General features: G+C 34.3%; 1 protein-coding gene across 7 annotated transcripts in view; it reads right to left on the bottom strand.

The window, feature by feature from the left end:
* LOC129557943 (ubiquitin carboxyl-terminal hydrolase 9X-like) overlaps nt 1–14702 on the bottom strand; it is a 218582-nt gene that overhangs the window by 39644 nt on the left and 164236 nt on the right. For all 7 annotated transcript variants that reach the window (XM_088834356.1, XM_088834360.1, XM_055428598.2 and 4 more), the window contains 8 exons: nt 13727–13852; nt 12359–12484; nt 11173–11342; nt 8115–8223; nt 7553–7699; nt 6056–6202; nt 3915–4137; nt 58–278 (listed from right to left, as the gene is read on the bottom strand). In XM_088834356.1, the coding sequence (XP_088690482.1) occupies nt 58–278; nt 3915–4137; nt 6056–6202; nt 7553–7699; nt 8115–8223; nt 11173–11342; nt 12359–12484; nt 13727–13852 (1269 nt within the window). The remainder of the gene's footprint in view (nt 1–57; nt 279–3914; nt 4138–6055; nt 6203–7552; nt 7700–8114; nt 8224–11172; nt 11343–12358; nt 12485–13726; nt 13853–14702) is intronic.

The raw sequence follows: 14702 nt of genomic DNA, 5'->3' as shown, positions 1-14702 counted from the left end.
CAGTATCTAGTATGAAGATGTTAACAACAAAGGAAAAAAACTGTAATTAAAACTTACTTCACTGTCCTGTTTCTCATCACCAAACATATCATCATCTATATCACTACCTGTGCCTTCAATTGCAAGAATACTATTCCTGATGGAAGGAATCATGTATAACTGTTGGATCACAGAATTCATATAACAAGTAGCACCAGCATTTTTGAGTCCCACAAATCCTTTTGGTGGGCGGGGTCCAACTGGTGGTAGATATTCCCACTCCGTAAGTGCTTCACAAGCTAAAAGAAAAAAAAAAAAAAGATGCTCATAATATGTAAATAATGATTCTGTACACCGGTAGCTTTGCTGCGCTACACATTAAAATTAGCAAGAATTCCATTACCATTGTAACAAAAGTACATTAAGAGACTGCATGATTTTAGTAATACGTGCCACTATACAGTGCTGAGTTGCTTTCAAGATCTTAAATTGAGAAACATTACAATTTCATACCAAGAATAACAATTTTAAAAATTAAAAAAACAACAGGCAATAAAAAGTACTCCAATTTTCATTCCTCTTGGTGGGACTTTAAAATGAAAATGAGACAGCCACCATGCAAAAAGTTTGGCAGCTCTCTATGGAATTACAAATGATTCTGCAATTTTACTCTAAGATGCCTATTCAAAAGAACTGAAAATACATATCCACATAAAATGTGCACATGGATGTTCACACCAGCATTATTCTTAACCGCCAAAAACTGGATTAAAAGTATCTACATGTCACCAACTGATAAATGGATAACTTACCACATGTATACAGCAACAAAAAGGAACACAATGCTGACATATACTACAATATGGAGGAACACCAAGAACACTGTGCTCAAGAAGGAAGCAAGTCATAAGTAGTTATATATTTTACGACATATTCAGAATAAGCTTGTTTATAAGAACAATTTGGAAGGACTGATGCTAAAGCTGACACTCCAATACTTTGGCCAGCTCATGTGAAGAGTTGACTCACTGGAAAAGAGTCTGATGCTCAGTAGGATTGGGGGTGGGAGGAGACGGGGACGACAGAGAATGAGATGGCTGGATGGCATCACCGACTCGATGGGCATGAGTTTGAATGAACTCCGGGAGTTGGTGATGGGCAGGGAGGCCTGGTGTGCTGTGATTCATGGGGTCGCAAAGAGTCGGACACAACTGAGCGACTGAACTGAAGGCTGTGGTGGGAGGGACAGAGAAGCTGAAGATGATGAATAACTACAAAAGAGCGTAAAAATTCTTCTGGGGATAATGGAGAATGTCTTGAAATTAGATGAGGTGATGGCTGCAAAACACTAAAAATAGACCAAGAAAATCAATGCAACTGAAATTATATCCCAATAAAGTCATTCAAAACAAAAAAAAACCATGTGACTTTACATACATATGTTTAAATTTTAATTTCCTATTTTATAATTTAATTGTAAAGTAATTAATTACATGTTAGTAACTTAAGATCATGTGAGTTTCATCACCACTGACTCAGTGACGCTACCTAACTATCTCATCCTCTGTCACACCTTTCTCCTCCTGCCCTCAATCTTCCCCAGCAACAGGGTCTTTTCCAAATGAGTCTGCTCTTTGTATCAGGTGGGTCTTTTAATTTCATACCAACTGCAGTGATTTCAGAAAATAAAGTCTGTCATTTTTTATTTTTCCCCTGTCTATTTGCCATAAAGCGATGGGAGACCAGACACTATGATGTTAGTTTTTTGAATACTGAGTTTTGAGCCAGTTTTTCCACCCTCCTCTTTCACCATCAAGAGTTTCTTTAGTTCCTCTTTGCTTTTTGCCATTTAGAGAAAATTATCTCTAATTGTCTTGAAATCTCTAGTCTTTCTCACTCTATCATTTTCCTTTATTTCTTCACATTGTTCACTTAAATAGGCTTTCCTACCTTATTGCTATTTTTTGGAACGCAGCATTCAGACAGGTGTATCTTTTTTTTTTCCCCTTTGTCTTTCAATCTACTTTTTCTCGCAGTTATACATAATTTACTCTGAACTGCAAATTATATGACCAATAACTGAATTACATACACCTTCATTATGCTTACAGGCATATTATTATACTAAGTGCAAAATTTAAATAAAACAAAGGATGTGTGTACAGTATATTTATTGCCTTTTATGACAAAATGAAACAAATTAACAAAAAGGTTATCCACAGTTACAACCTACATATGCAGGGACAATGTCTAAACCAGGATTGTGTATGAAGTTAATATGTTTACTGCATATAGAGAATAATATAGTCATTAAATTTTTAAGCTAAGTAAGTTTTCTTGAATCACCTCTTTACGTAGATTCTACAGTAAACGTAAGTTCAGTAAGAAACTCCCACAATGTAAGTGAAAACTTATTTACATCCTGGAAGAAAGTATAAGAAAGATAATTTCAGATGCAGTTAAGAGATGCTGTGTATTACTGTGCCATGTCTTGACTTTCTCTAATTCAAGAACTAAACTTCTGATGAAAGTGAAAGAGGAAAGTGAAAACACTGGCTTAAAACTCAACATTCAAAAAACCAAGATTATGGCAAATGGATGGGGAAAAGGTGGGAACAGTGAGAGACTTTATTTTCTTGGACTCCAAAATCACTGCAGATGGTAACTGCAGCCGTGAAATTAAAAGACACTTGCTCCTTGGAAGAAAACCTATGACCAACCGAGACAGCATATTAAAAAGCAGAGACATTACTTTGCTGACAAAGGTCCATATAGTCAAAGCTATGATTTTCCAGTAGTCATGTATGGATGTGAGAGCTGGACCATAAAGAAAGCTGAACACCAAAGAATTGATGATTTTGAACTGTGGCATTGGAGAAGACTAGTTAGTGAGAGTCCCTTGGACTGCAAGGAACTCAAACTGCTCAATCCTAAAGGAAATCAGTCCTTAATATTCACTGGAAGGACTGATGTTAAAGCTGAAGGTCCAATACTCTGGCCATCGGATGTAACAAACTGACTCCCTGATGCTATTAAATACTGAAGGCAGGAGAAGAAAAGGACAACAGAAGATGAAATGGTTGGATGGCATCACTGACTCGACGGGTATAAGTTTGAGTAGGCTCTGCTGCTGCTAAGTCACTTCAGTTGTGTCTGACTCTGTGTGACCCCATAGACGGAAGCCCACCAGGCTCCCCTGTCCCTGGGATTCTCCAGGCAAGAACACTGGAGTGAGTTGCCATTCCTTCTCCATCAGTAGGCTCTAGGAGTTGCTAAGTGACAGTGAGGACTGGCGTGCTGCAGTTCATGGGGTCGCAAAGAGTCAGATACAGCTAAAATGAACTGATTTTCTTAACATTAGATTTTATGACCGTATTTTCTATTACTTTAACTTACTCTCCACTTTTTGAGTTTCAGTTCTTAATAGGTCTAAAGAAAATGTCCTCCTTTATGAGACAGATATCCACATTAACTGAGAACAAATAATATACACTAAAATAAAATCTTCTTACATCTGATAACTTCCTTAAAACTCAGATCAATATAACTGAAGCTTGAAAAAAAATCTTTCCAGTGAATGTATTTTAGGTTTTAAGTACAAGTCTGGGACTTGTACAAATCTGGCTTATTAGTCTGGCCTTTGGATTTAATTTCATATATGATGCAAGAAAGCATTCTTTCAAGTTACCTGATCAATTACCAGAAGATATCTAAAGTACATTTGGAAATTTTTCTGTATAAGGCTCTGTGCTCATAATGGTCTTTGTGTATGATTATTGAAATCATTATACTAAAATGATAGCTAAAAACAATCTAAAAGTTGTTAAACATATAAACATAAGTTAAATGTTTCCTAAAAAAAAAAAAAGCCCAGTATTTTAAAAATGGAAATATTATGAACCAAAACGAACAGTTTTTGAAGTTAAAACACTTACTAGTTATTGCTGTTCCTATGTAATACATTTCAGTCAAACAGTCTACTATCTGTTTGAGATTCTTTACACAGCCAACAGCTAATGCTACAAGTAGTTCAAACCCAGCACTGATGGTAGCTGGTGAACTACAGACTGGGATAGCCTGTTCAGCTGGTAGTTCTCCATTTCTCATACACTGCAGGTAAACTTTGGAGGCAGGAAAGATGAAATCATCTATTAATTCCTAAAGAGTTGAAAGAAAACAGATCATAAATTATTTGTAACATCTACTTTATGAAAAAGTATCCCTTGGAAGGAAAAGAATCTTCTAATTATTTGATATAATCAAACGTATCATCTCAAATACCATTTTGGAGTTTCAAATAAAATAAAATTCTATTTTAAAAACATACTGAGTATAATTAATAAACTCACTTTTTTGATATTACCTTTTTAAAACCTTGACTATTAAGAAAAATATATTCTAAATAAATCTATTTTAATTAAATATGAACTGAAATTAAAGCACTTTGAATAAAAATGAAATGTATCAAATGATACTCTTTTCCTTAAATTGTAAGGGATAAATGAAAAAACTCATGGAATAAATATAATGTAAAAAATAGTCTTGTAAGATCAAAGTTTTCAAAGTTGATCAAATAAAAATTCAGATTTACTAAATAGCAAAGTCAATTAATACTGCTTGCTAACCTTCTAAAACACTTTATCTGAACTCAAGATTACTGGGATGACAAAATAGTTGGTTCACTGCTTCCCATAAACTGGCTCTAATAGCGCTCTCAGCTGTCCTTAACTTCATTTGAAACAATTGTTAGACTATACTGTGACAGCTATCATATGAGCGTGTATTGGAAAAAAATCAAAATTAGCTATTTTTAATGTAGTCATATTAATGCTGAAGATGGAGGAAAATATTTTCATCGTATTGTGCCTTATCTTTCAAGAAAGGTAAAAACACAACTGAAATGCAAAAAATGATTCATGCAGTGTATAGAGAAGATGCTGTGACTGATCAAACAACTTAAAAAGTGGTTAAGTTTTGTGGAGATTTCTCACTGGATGATGCTCCACCATCCAGCAGACCAGGTGAAGTTAACAGTGATCAAATCAAGACACTGGGAACAACATCCTACCACCCAATAGATGGCTGACATACTTAAATGTCCAAATCAAGTGCTGAAAATCATTTACACCAGCATAGTTAACTACTTTGACATTTTTATTTCACATAAGAAAAAAAAAAATCCCTTCTTGATCTATTTCCATTTGTTTCTTAAAGGAAAACATTTTGTTTTTTAAACAAACTGTGATAGTGATGAAAAGGGGATACACTGTACAATAACATGGAACTGAAGAGATTGTGTGGCAAGTGAAATTAATTACCAGCAATCAAACCAAAGGCTGGTCTTCAACCAAAAGTGACGTTGTGTATATGATGGGATTGGAAAGGAGTCCTCTATTACAAGCTCCTTTCAGAAAAAAATCAAATGATTAATTCCAACAAGTACTGCTCCCAATCAGACCAACTGGAAGCAGCACTTAATGAAAAGTGTCCTGGATTAATGAACAGAAAATGTATAATCTTCCATCAGGATAATGTAAGACTGCATGCTTCTTTGATCATCAGGCAAAAACTTTTACAGTTTCACTGGGAAGGTCTGATTCATCCACTGTAATCCCCAGATACTGCATCTTTGGATTTCCATTTATTTTGATCTTTACAAATCTCTTAATAGGGAAAATTTCAATTCCCTGGAAGACTGGAAAAGGCCGCTGGAAGAGTTCTTTGCTCAAAAAGAAAAAAAACAGTTTGGGGAAGGTAGATTTATGGAGTTGCCTGAAAAATGGCAGAAGTTAGTGGAACAGAATGGTGGATACAATATTTGATAAAGTTCTTCATGAAAATGAAAAATGTATCTTATTTTTACTTTTAAAAAAGAGAATATTTTGGCTGACTCAACACTTAAAAATTACTGTAACCATCACAGAGATAAAAGTTTTTCTAGTTTTTTCTAACATAAATAATTAACAAAAAAGGTCAAGATACCTTAGAGACGAAACAGTATAGAAATCACATAGGTCTGCTAACAAGCATTCAAAAAGTTCAAGATAACTACTTACTACTAAAATGTTGAACTTACTTTAACAAGATTAGCACCTCCTTTTTCACAACCAATATGATACTTTTTCTCAGGTGTTTGAAAGGCTAGTAACTCTTTTGTTACCCCAAGGTGGCCTTCCAAGATAGGCTCTTCAACACCTGTTTCACCTCTACTTTTAACATTATCCTGTTAAAGGAAAAATATAATAGATCTGACTTAAAGGAAAAAAGGACAGAAAAGATCAGTATAAAAGAGAATTGGATGAGAGTGGTATCTCAGATAATAATGCTGCCAAACCTGTTCATTCAAGGAATTTCTTATTTGTTCTATACAACTGTATCTTAAATGGTAAATGAAAGCAATTTTTCCCCAAGAGGACAGACATGGTCTTGAGATATTTCTGGTTTCCTGGGATGAAAGAGGAATTACTAAAGCACTATCTACTGATTAGAAGCCAGGAATACTGCTCATTATATTACAATACATAACACAGCTCCTCAAAACAACAATATTTCATCCAAAATTTTAATGGTATCAAGGTGAAGAAGCCAGAAAAGTTTTCAGAGAATGCTAATTGAGAGGAAAAACGCTTAACAAATTTCAGAAATATATTCTCATAGAACTCTGTACATATAAAAAGTAGCAAATGATGAAATGTAAGTATTAATCAGACATTTCTATTTAAAAAATTATAAAGAACTTCTATTAATTATGATGATAAAAAAGTAGCAAATGATGAAATATTAACCAGACATTTTTATTTTAAAAAATTTACAGAACTTTTATGATGATGATAATTTGGAGGAAAAAAAAATTTTAAATAACATATTCAGTTCAGTTCAGTCGCTCAGTCGTGTCCGACTCTCCGCGACCCCATGGATTACAGCACACCAGGCCTCCCTGTCCATCACCAACTCCCGGAGTACACTCAAACTCATGTCCACAGAGTCGGTGATGCCATCCAGCCATCTCATTCTCCGTCGTCCCCTTCTCCTCCCACCCCCAACCTTTCCCAGCATCAGAGTCTTTTCCAGTGAGTCAACTCATCGCATGAGGTGGCCAAAGTATTGCAGTTTCAGCTTTAGCATCAGGAAAGTGAATATCAGCACCCTAAGTTCCAACTATGCAGTAAAACATTTATACAAATATATCTGTATGTTGCTTCTATCAGTCATGAGTTATTAGTTTATCAATGAAAACTATATATTTTATTACCTTGCAGGGTTTTTCTTTTTTTTGGCTTAACATTACTCAATTTACTTTTTTAAAAAGAAAAAAGATTTAATAGTGAAGTAATAAACTGAACAGGCTTCCCAGGTGGCTCATGGTAAAGAACCTGCCTGCAATGCATGACCCGTGCACTGGGTCCCTGGTTTGGGAAGATCCCTTGGAGGAAGAAATGGCAACCCACTCCAGTACTCTGGCTGAGAAATCCCAAGGACAGAGGAGCTTGGTAGGCTACACAGTCCATGGGGTCCCTAGAGTCAGACACAACTTAGCAATTAAACAACAACAACAGTAAACGGAACAACTTACCCTAATTCTTTTGAGCCAGTCAATTTCATTGTTGAGAAGAACTTCAGCATTGGGGACATTAATATTATTGTTGAAAGCATAATTAAGAAGGTGCCGAAGAAGAGTGAAATAGTCACCTGAATGTTTACCTCTCTCTCTTGCTGTGCTCTGAAATACAGTAGTTGAAGCAACATGAATTAACAAGTTCATGCTTGTTTGTTAATTAAAATTAAAAAGTTCATGCTTGTTTGTTAATTAAAATTAAAATAAAAAAACATTAAAATAATGTTAAAATTAATTTTAACTTTTTAAAAAAGCCCAGAGAACTTATAAGTTAAGGGGCAAAATCTAGTATTAACAGCATAAAAGATCTCTGATTTCTATTTTTCAAGTAAGATCGAGTATTTTTCCCTTAAGTATTTATAAAGAGCAAATAAAAACCAACGTAAAACCAATAAAGGAAATAACAAGGAAGACTCATTATTTATTAAACATAACTAATTAAAAAAAATCTAAAACCACAACTTCCTTAATTTCCTTAAAGAATAAATCATACTGATACGTCTATTAAAAAATGTCTTACCCCCAAAATGGTAAAGAGCAAAGTAATGAGGAAAAGCAGAGGTCTGTGTCCCATGCAACATCTGGTGCACATTAAAAAAAACTGTTCCTGTGCCAACTGACGAACAATTCTGAAATAAAAAGTTTATTTATGTGTTGCTCTCATGAATAAAATTGACACTAATTATTTCAATATTGGTTTATCTTTAACAAGGAAAATAAATTAATAGTAAAAGTACAAGATAATTCACCATTAGCACACACAAAGAAAAATCAAAGTTATTTTTCATGAAGTAAAACCTCACATTACACCCAAACAGGCTGGAAATTATTGAGTTAGTTTCTCTTTTTCACTTTTATTTTTTATTAATCTCATGTTTTACATTTTTAAATTAATTTTTATCAGACTACAGTTGATTTCAATGTTATCAGTTTCTGCTATACTGCACAATGGATAAATAATATCTCTTAATAGGTGACTTTCAGAATCTTTGTAAAGAAAAAACAGATGGAACAACATATGTCTAAATTTGTAGGATATCTTTCAAACCTCTCTTGGAACAACACATATACCCTAACAGATACAAGATGCCACGTAGTAAGCTATATTGTTGTTGCTTAGTCACTAAGTCATGTCTGACTCTGTGTGACACCATGGACATCTTTTCAAAGAACAGTGATTTCAGGCAATCAACCTGGTAACTGTGAGACTACAAGCATCGTCAAACTGTGGAGAAACACAACATGAGGGCCTACCCCATGCCTTTCCACCTGCAATGCAAGAGAGCAGGGTTCAATTCCTGGGCTGGGAAGATCCCCTGGAGAAGGGAACAGCTAACCACTCCAGTATTTTTGCCTGGAGAATCCCATGGACAAAAGAGCCTAGCAGGCTACAGTCCATGAGGTAGACACAACTGAGTGTTGGACACAAGTGAGTGACTTTCACCTTCACTCCATGTTTTACTAAATGACAAACTCAGGGAGAGAGGCGCAGTAACTTACACTTTAATTACCAATCCCAAAGATTCTGACAGAAGTTTGAGGACCATTAAAACATCGTAACAACTCAAACTTACCTGAATAATCTGGATCTACAAACAATGTCAATTCAGACAGTTATGTAAAACTGGTAATGCTTAAAACTACAGTCTGTTTTGCTCTAAGAATGTGTTCAAATGACACAGCCTTCCCTTACTAGCATAAATGATAAACTCAATTATGTTTTTTTATTTCATAGAATAGTAATCTCTAAATTTTGACCAAAGCATGTTCTTTCAAGCTTTGCTGATAAGAATCCTGACACCAGAACAGAGTCAAACACATGTTGGATGTTAAATAGTGCGTGAACATTATAATGTGGATAAATAACCATATTTCTGTCTAATTGCTAGCTGCTAAAGCTCTGATGATAAAGCTGAAACTCCAATACTTCGGCTACCTCACGCGAAGAGCTGACTCATTGGAAAAGACCCTGATGCAGGGAGGGACTGGGGCAGGAGGAGAAGGGGACGACACAGGATGAGATCTCAATGCACATGAGTTTGGGTGAACTCCAGAGTTGGTGATGGACAGGGACCTTGGCATGCTGCGATTCATGGGGTCGCAAAGAGTGAGACATGACTGAGCTACTGAACTGAACTGAAAGCTCTGATATAAATTTATTTCCTACTATAGGTGGGTGGGTGCTTTACCACCAAACCACCAGGGAATACAACTGCCTACTAATCCTACTTAACAATTTAAGTGCAAAACTTCTGCAAACACCGACCATAATCCTGAAGAAACCCTCTCTGGATTGTGTCTGGAGAAGAGTTGTGTTAGGAGAAGCAGTGCCAAAAGTCCAGTTTTCCTGTTCCTCTCTTCATTACTCTAGAAAGTTGTATGATGTTTCATTCACTGACACTCTCACAGGAGTATAAACAAGTCATGGAGGAGGAGGAATAAGAAAAATAATAAATGGTTCAAATTAAGTGTATCTGAAGTCAGGTTACTGGCCTGACTTCAATTCACATAAAGTTGCCTCAATATAAGCTTAGGCAATTTCTGAACTTTTAAAAGTCCCTTTGATTTACAAAAAACAGAAACAGGAGTTAAAAAACCTCCAAATAGTACTTAAAATGTTGCACATGTATAGATTTCTTCACAATTTTCTGCACAGGTGACTAAATATTTTTAACATATTTTCAAAGCTGTTTCACAATGCATTGCTCAAGCTCACTAAAAAAACAGGTACAGAAGAGGACATGGAAAAATTGAAAACTCTGTACATTGCTGGTAAGCCTACACTGTAACTCCTGGTAGAGCCTGACGAAGTTAAAGGATTACTACATGACCTAAGAGATCCACTCCAAATTACAAACTCAAAAGAACTGAAAATGGGAACTCAAACCAGTTTCTACTTCACAACAGTCATAGGAGCACTATACAACAGCAAAAAATGTAAACAACTGAAGTGTTCACCAAAAGGTGAATGCAAAAACAAAAATACGATACATATATATATAGAAAGAAATATTACTCAGCATTAAAAATAAAGAAAATTCCTTAACATGGTACATGTTTGAACCTTGAGATTATGCTAAGTCAAACAGGTGAAAACCCAAAAGAACCAATAATATGTAATTCTATTTATATGAGGTACTGACAATAGGTCAATACAAAGACACAGAATGCAATAAACAGGGGTAGAGAGATTTGGAAATGGGAGTTAATAATACTGGAATAGGTAGCCATTTCCTCTTCCAAGGGATCTTCCCAATCCAGGGATCAAACCCGCATCTCCTTTATCTCCTACACTGCCCACAGAATCATCACCACTGAGCTACCAGAGATGTAACTGTATGTTAATACTTTACTGCAACAAAACTATGAAAGAAAAAAATCAACATGGGCATTTTCCAGAGATGAAAACACATTCAGCTTACATGAAATACATAAAAAAAAGTTTCCAAAATATTACAATGCTACAAAGACAAGAAAAATGCTTCCTTATTTGACTTCTGAGATTTGATCAAAATTAACTAATGTCTGCTTAAAGAATAAGGTCAGTCTTCTTTCAAATCAACAAAACAATCACTTACTTGCTGGGACAATGCAATAATAAGTCAATGATAAATGTCTGCCAAGCTTTTTCTTTATTAAGTGCATCCAGGGCTGTTGGAACTAGAGCAAAACATAAAGTCATCACTTCCAAAGCTTCACAGCAAACCTGTTCATCTTCCACGTCTGGCTCATGGCTTGAACTGCTGGTCTGTAAAATCATGAGGAGTAAACTACTGGTGATACACTGAAGAAAACTTTCAAAATCTTCTAGTTAGCATTTAAAACCTACCTGTACCCACTAAAGACCATTTGTCTTCAGTCTCTTTACCTGTAGCTTTTTGAGATTCTTTAAATATATCCCAAAATGAAATAAACGAACATGTTTAATAAAAGCTAAGTATTGCTTCCTTGTCCTTCTGGGTATGAGTGGTATATTTCTGCACTTATGATGTCTTTCTAAAGAGTTAACTCTGGCACTGCACTTGGAATGTTGATTAGTTTTATTTTATTGCTTTATCTACAATAACATTTTATTAAAATAGCAATCAGCTTACACAAATGTTGAGGAAGGTTATAGAAGACTTTCCCAATGTAAAATATATTTGCCTGTAGTCAATAATTTTATGTTTCCACTTATCAAAAATTAAAATCAATATAATATATGCCTAGAATGGACCAGTCATTTAAAAAATCCAAAAAGAGGAGCCTTACAATTGCAACATCCACTCTCTCCTTTCAACTATACATAAGTGACTACTTCAGACAAGTTAACAGAAACTCTAGGAGCAAAATAGTCTCATCTCTGCAAATAATTTGCTTTATCAAATGAGGAAGAGGGATAATACTGAAACAGTAAAAATTGTTGCTACACCTGAATGCTATAAAATAAAGAAGTAAAATATCTGAATGTTATGATTCCACATAGACACAGAAAGTACAATAATTAAAGGAAACTGGGAAAAGCAAATTCTTTATGGCTTAACTATATTCAACTCAATGAGACGTTAGGAAAAAAAATTTTTAGAAGAAAGCTGCCTTACAGTGAGATCCATAAGTAGCTTCTTTTCAAAGTAATAGTTTTCATATTCTCATCCTAATTAGAGAATTTTAAACCATTAGATACACAACTGACTTCGTCTTCAAAGAGGGCAGACAAGACGAAAATTTAGTCATATGCAAAATTAACATTTACATAAAGTAATACATTTCCATAATGACTCTTACCATCTCGTAAATTTTACTGATTTCTTCATTTGGGCTAAATACTAGCTCTAATGTCCCACATCCTGATGCCCAGGTGATTTTCTGTATAGCTCTAATAACACAAATATCAGGCATGTATCTTGAAGACTGAAAGAAACCAAATAATCAGTAGAGCTGACACCAGTAGAGTGAAATAATCAGAAAACAAAAGTTTCATTCTTGTGAAAGTAGTAGGATAAAAAGCTATATATAAAGTAACTATGCCTCCTTCTTCTGACAGTCTATGTTTTCTTTAAGGTCCAAAGTAGGTAAAGTATGGCAGATGCAAATTATTAAATATAAGATGAATAAACATTCACAAGGATTATGTTTAATATCCTGTTATCACCATAATGGAAAAAAAATGTGAAAAAGAATACACACACACATGCATAACTGAATTACTTTGCTGTATGGCAAAAATTAACACAACATTGTAGATCAACTATACTTCAATAATGTTTAAGAAATTTAAAAAATGAATAAAATAAAAACTAAGTTTTGGTCTCATTTTTCTGTATCTTCAAATAAAGTCTGAGTATGCATGTTGATGAATCAAAAATATGCTTCTCAGCTATAGCGACAATATAGGCTTCAGGTTAAGATCTAATCTAGCTGAAACATTGTTCACCAGACTTTTACAAATACAGAAACCAAATTATTCAGCCATTCCAATCCTTATTTACCCAGAAATGAGAAACTATACATGCAAGAAGCACTTGTGACATACTGATGAGTTTTTAAAACTCATCATTTCAACAGTAAAAAAAACTAGGAATAACACAAATGTTCATTAGCAGAACACATATAATGACAAAAAAATGTAGTTTTACTCAAAATGAATTCACTACTGACACATAATTTCACAATCATTGATTAAAATAAACCAGACACAAGAGAATATAATATGATTCATGTAAACTTTTAAAACATGACAATTTTACAGTGACAAAAAGCAACAATAAATGTCTAAGACTGAAGTGACTCAGCAGCAGCAGCAGTAAGAAAGAACTGTTGCGACTAATGGAAATATTCTGTTTGACTGCATCATTACTTTAAACATTAAGTCAAAACTCAGTATATGTTTTATTTTGATCTAGTTTATTCAATATAAATTATAGCTCATAAAAGCCTATTCAAAGGTTTTTTAAAGTACTTTCTAAAGTATTAATATTAATACATATTACATTTTACTAAATTTTGGCTAACGTAAGAGAATCTAATGTGAAAACTCTCAGAGTATTCAACCTCAAATTGTGGTAATATTTATGAATTAAGTAGAAACTGTGTCAGGAACAATAAAAAAGTAAGTCATCCAAGATCCCAGAACTTTCAAAGTCTGATAATAACCTCGTCAGATATTTGTTGAGCAAGACGTATTGATACATTTCTAAGAATACACTCAGATGATGGGTTAGGAATGCTTTGAAGAGCGTTTTGCAGCACCACTGCTTGATCATGAGTAACTTGGTTAATCTGAAAAAAAAAAATTAACCTTTTTACTTGGAGTAAAAACTTGTATATAACTAAACTTCAAACATTTGTACACAAAAAAATTCATCCATACACTCCTTATACATTATCTCTATCATCGTTTCACTTATCTACACTAGAGTGTATGGTCTTCAGCATAAAAAGTATTTCAGATTGTCAACGAGTAGACTTCTGCTGTTGGCTGCTTTTTAAAAATCACAATGTTCCTCTGCAAACTCCAATTTCGCATGAATTCAATAATGTTTCTACAACTGCATTCACTTTCACTTGCTTAAGATACTGACAGGATTCTGAACAAATCTACATGTCTCCAGTTAAATTGTCTGCTACCCCTCCTACTCAGCAAATGACCCATACTTGCCATGATATGACTAAGAAAAGTGGGGGTACCAAATAAAGAGACTTTTGATTTCTTACCAGCTAAACTCTAAATTCATTTCTCTCACTTCATTTCCTTTCAGTCTTTAAAATGTTTTTTATGTTTTGTTCAAAAGTATTTTCTCTACCCATGTTTTAAACTTCAGCACCCAAAAAACATGACTAAGTCCCCACAACTTAATCTTCCCTGTTGTCTGTATCAACCTTCTACAGTTAAGTTTTGGTACGCAAATCTTTCCAAAAACAGATATTTTAAGAAATTCAAGAGTTTGTGGAGGTGTTGCCACAGTCTCTAGGTAGACAACAAACATTTACAGCTCTTTAAGGCTTCCAGCTCTTCTCTGTTAATTGCAAATCAAAGAAGTTTAACCTTATGTTTAACCTACTGTTATTTATTATTATAATTATCATGCACATATTACTTAAAGATCTACTTGCTAAGTGCTACTAAATG

This window comes from Moschus berezovskii, chromosome Y, assembly GCF_049115385.1.
Source record: "Moschus berezovskii isolate FMDL1 chromosome Y, NW_MosBer_1.0, whole genome shotgun sequence".
Lineage (NCBI taxonomy): Eukaryota > Metazoa > Chordata > Mammalia > Artiodactyla > Moschidae > Moschus > Moschus berezovskii.
The sequence above is the reverse complement of the archived record's forward strand: the minus strand, read 5'-3'. Positions and strand labels throughout refer to the sequence as shown.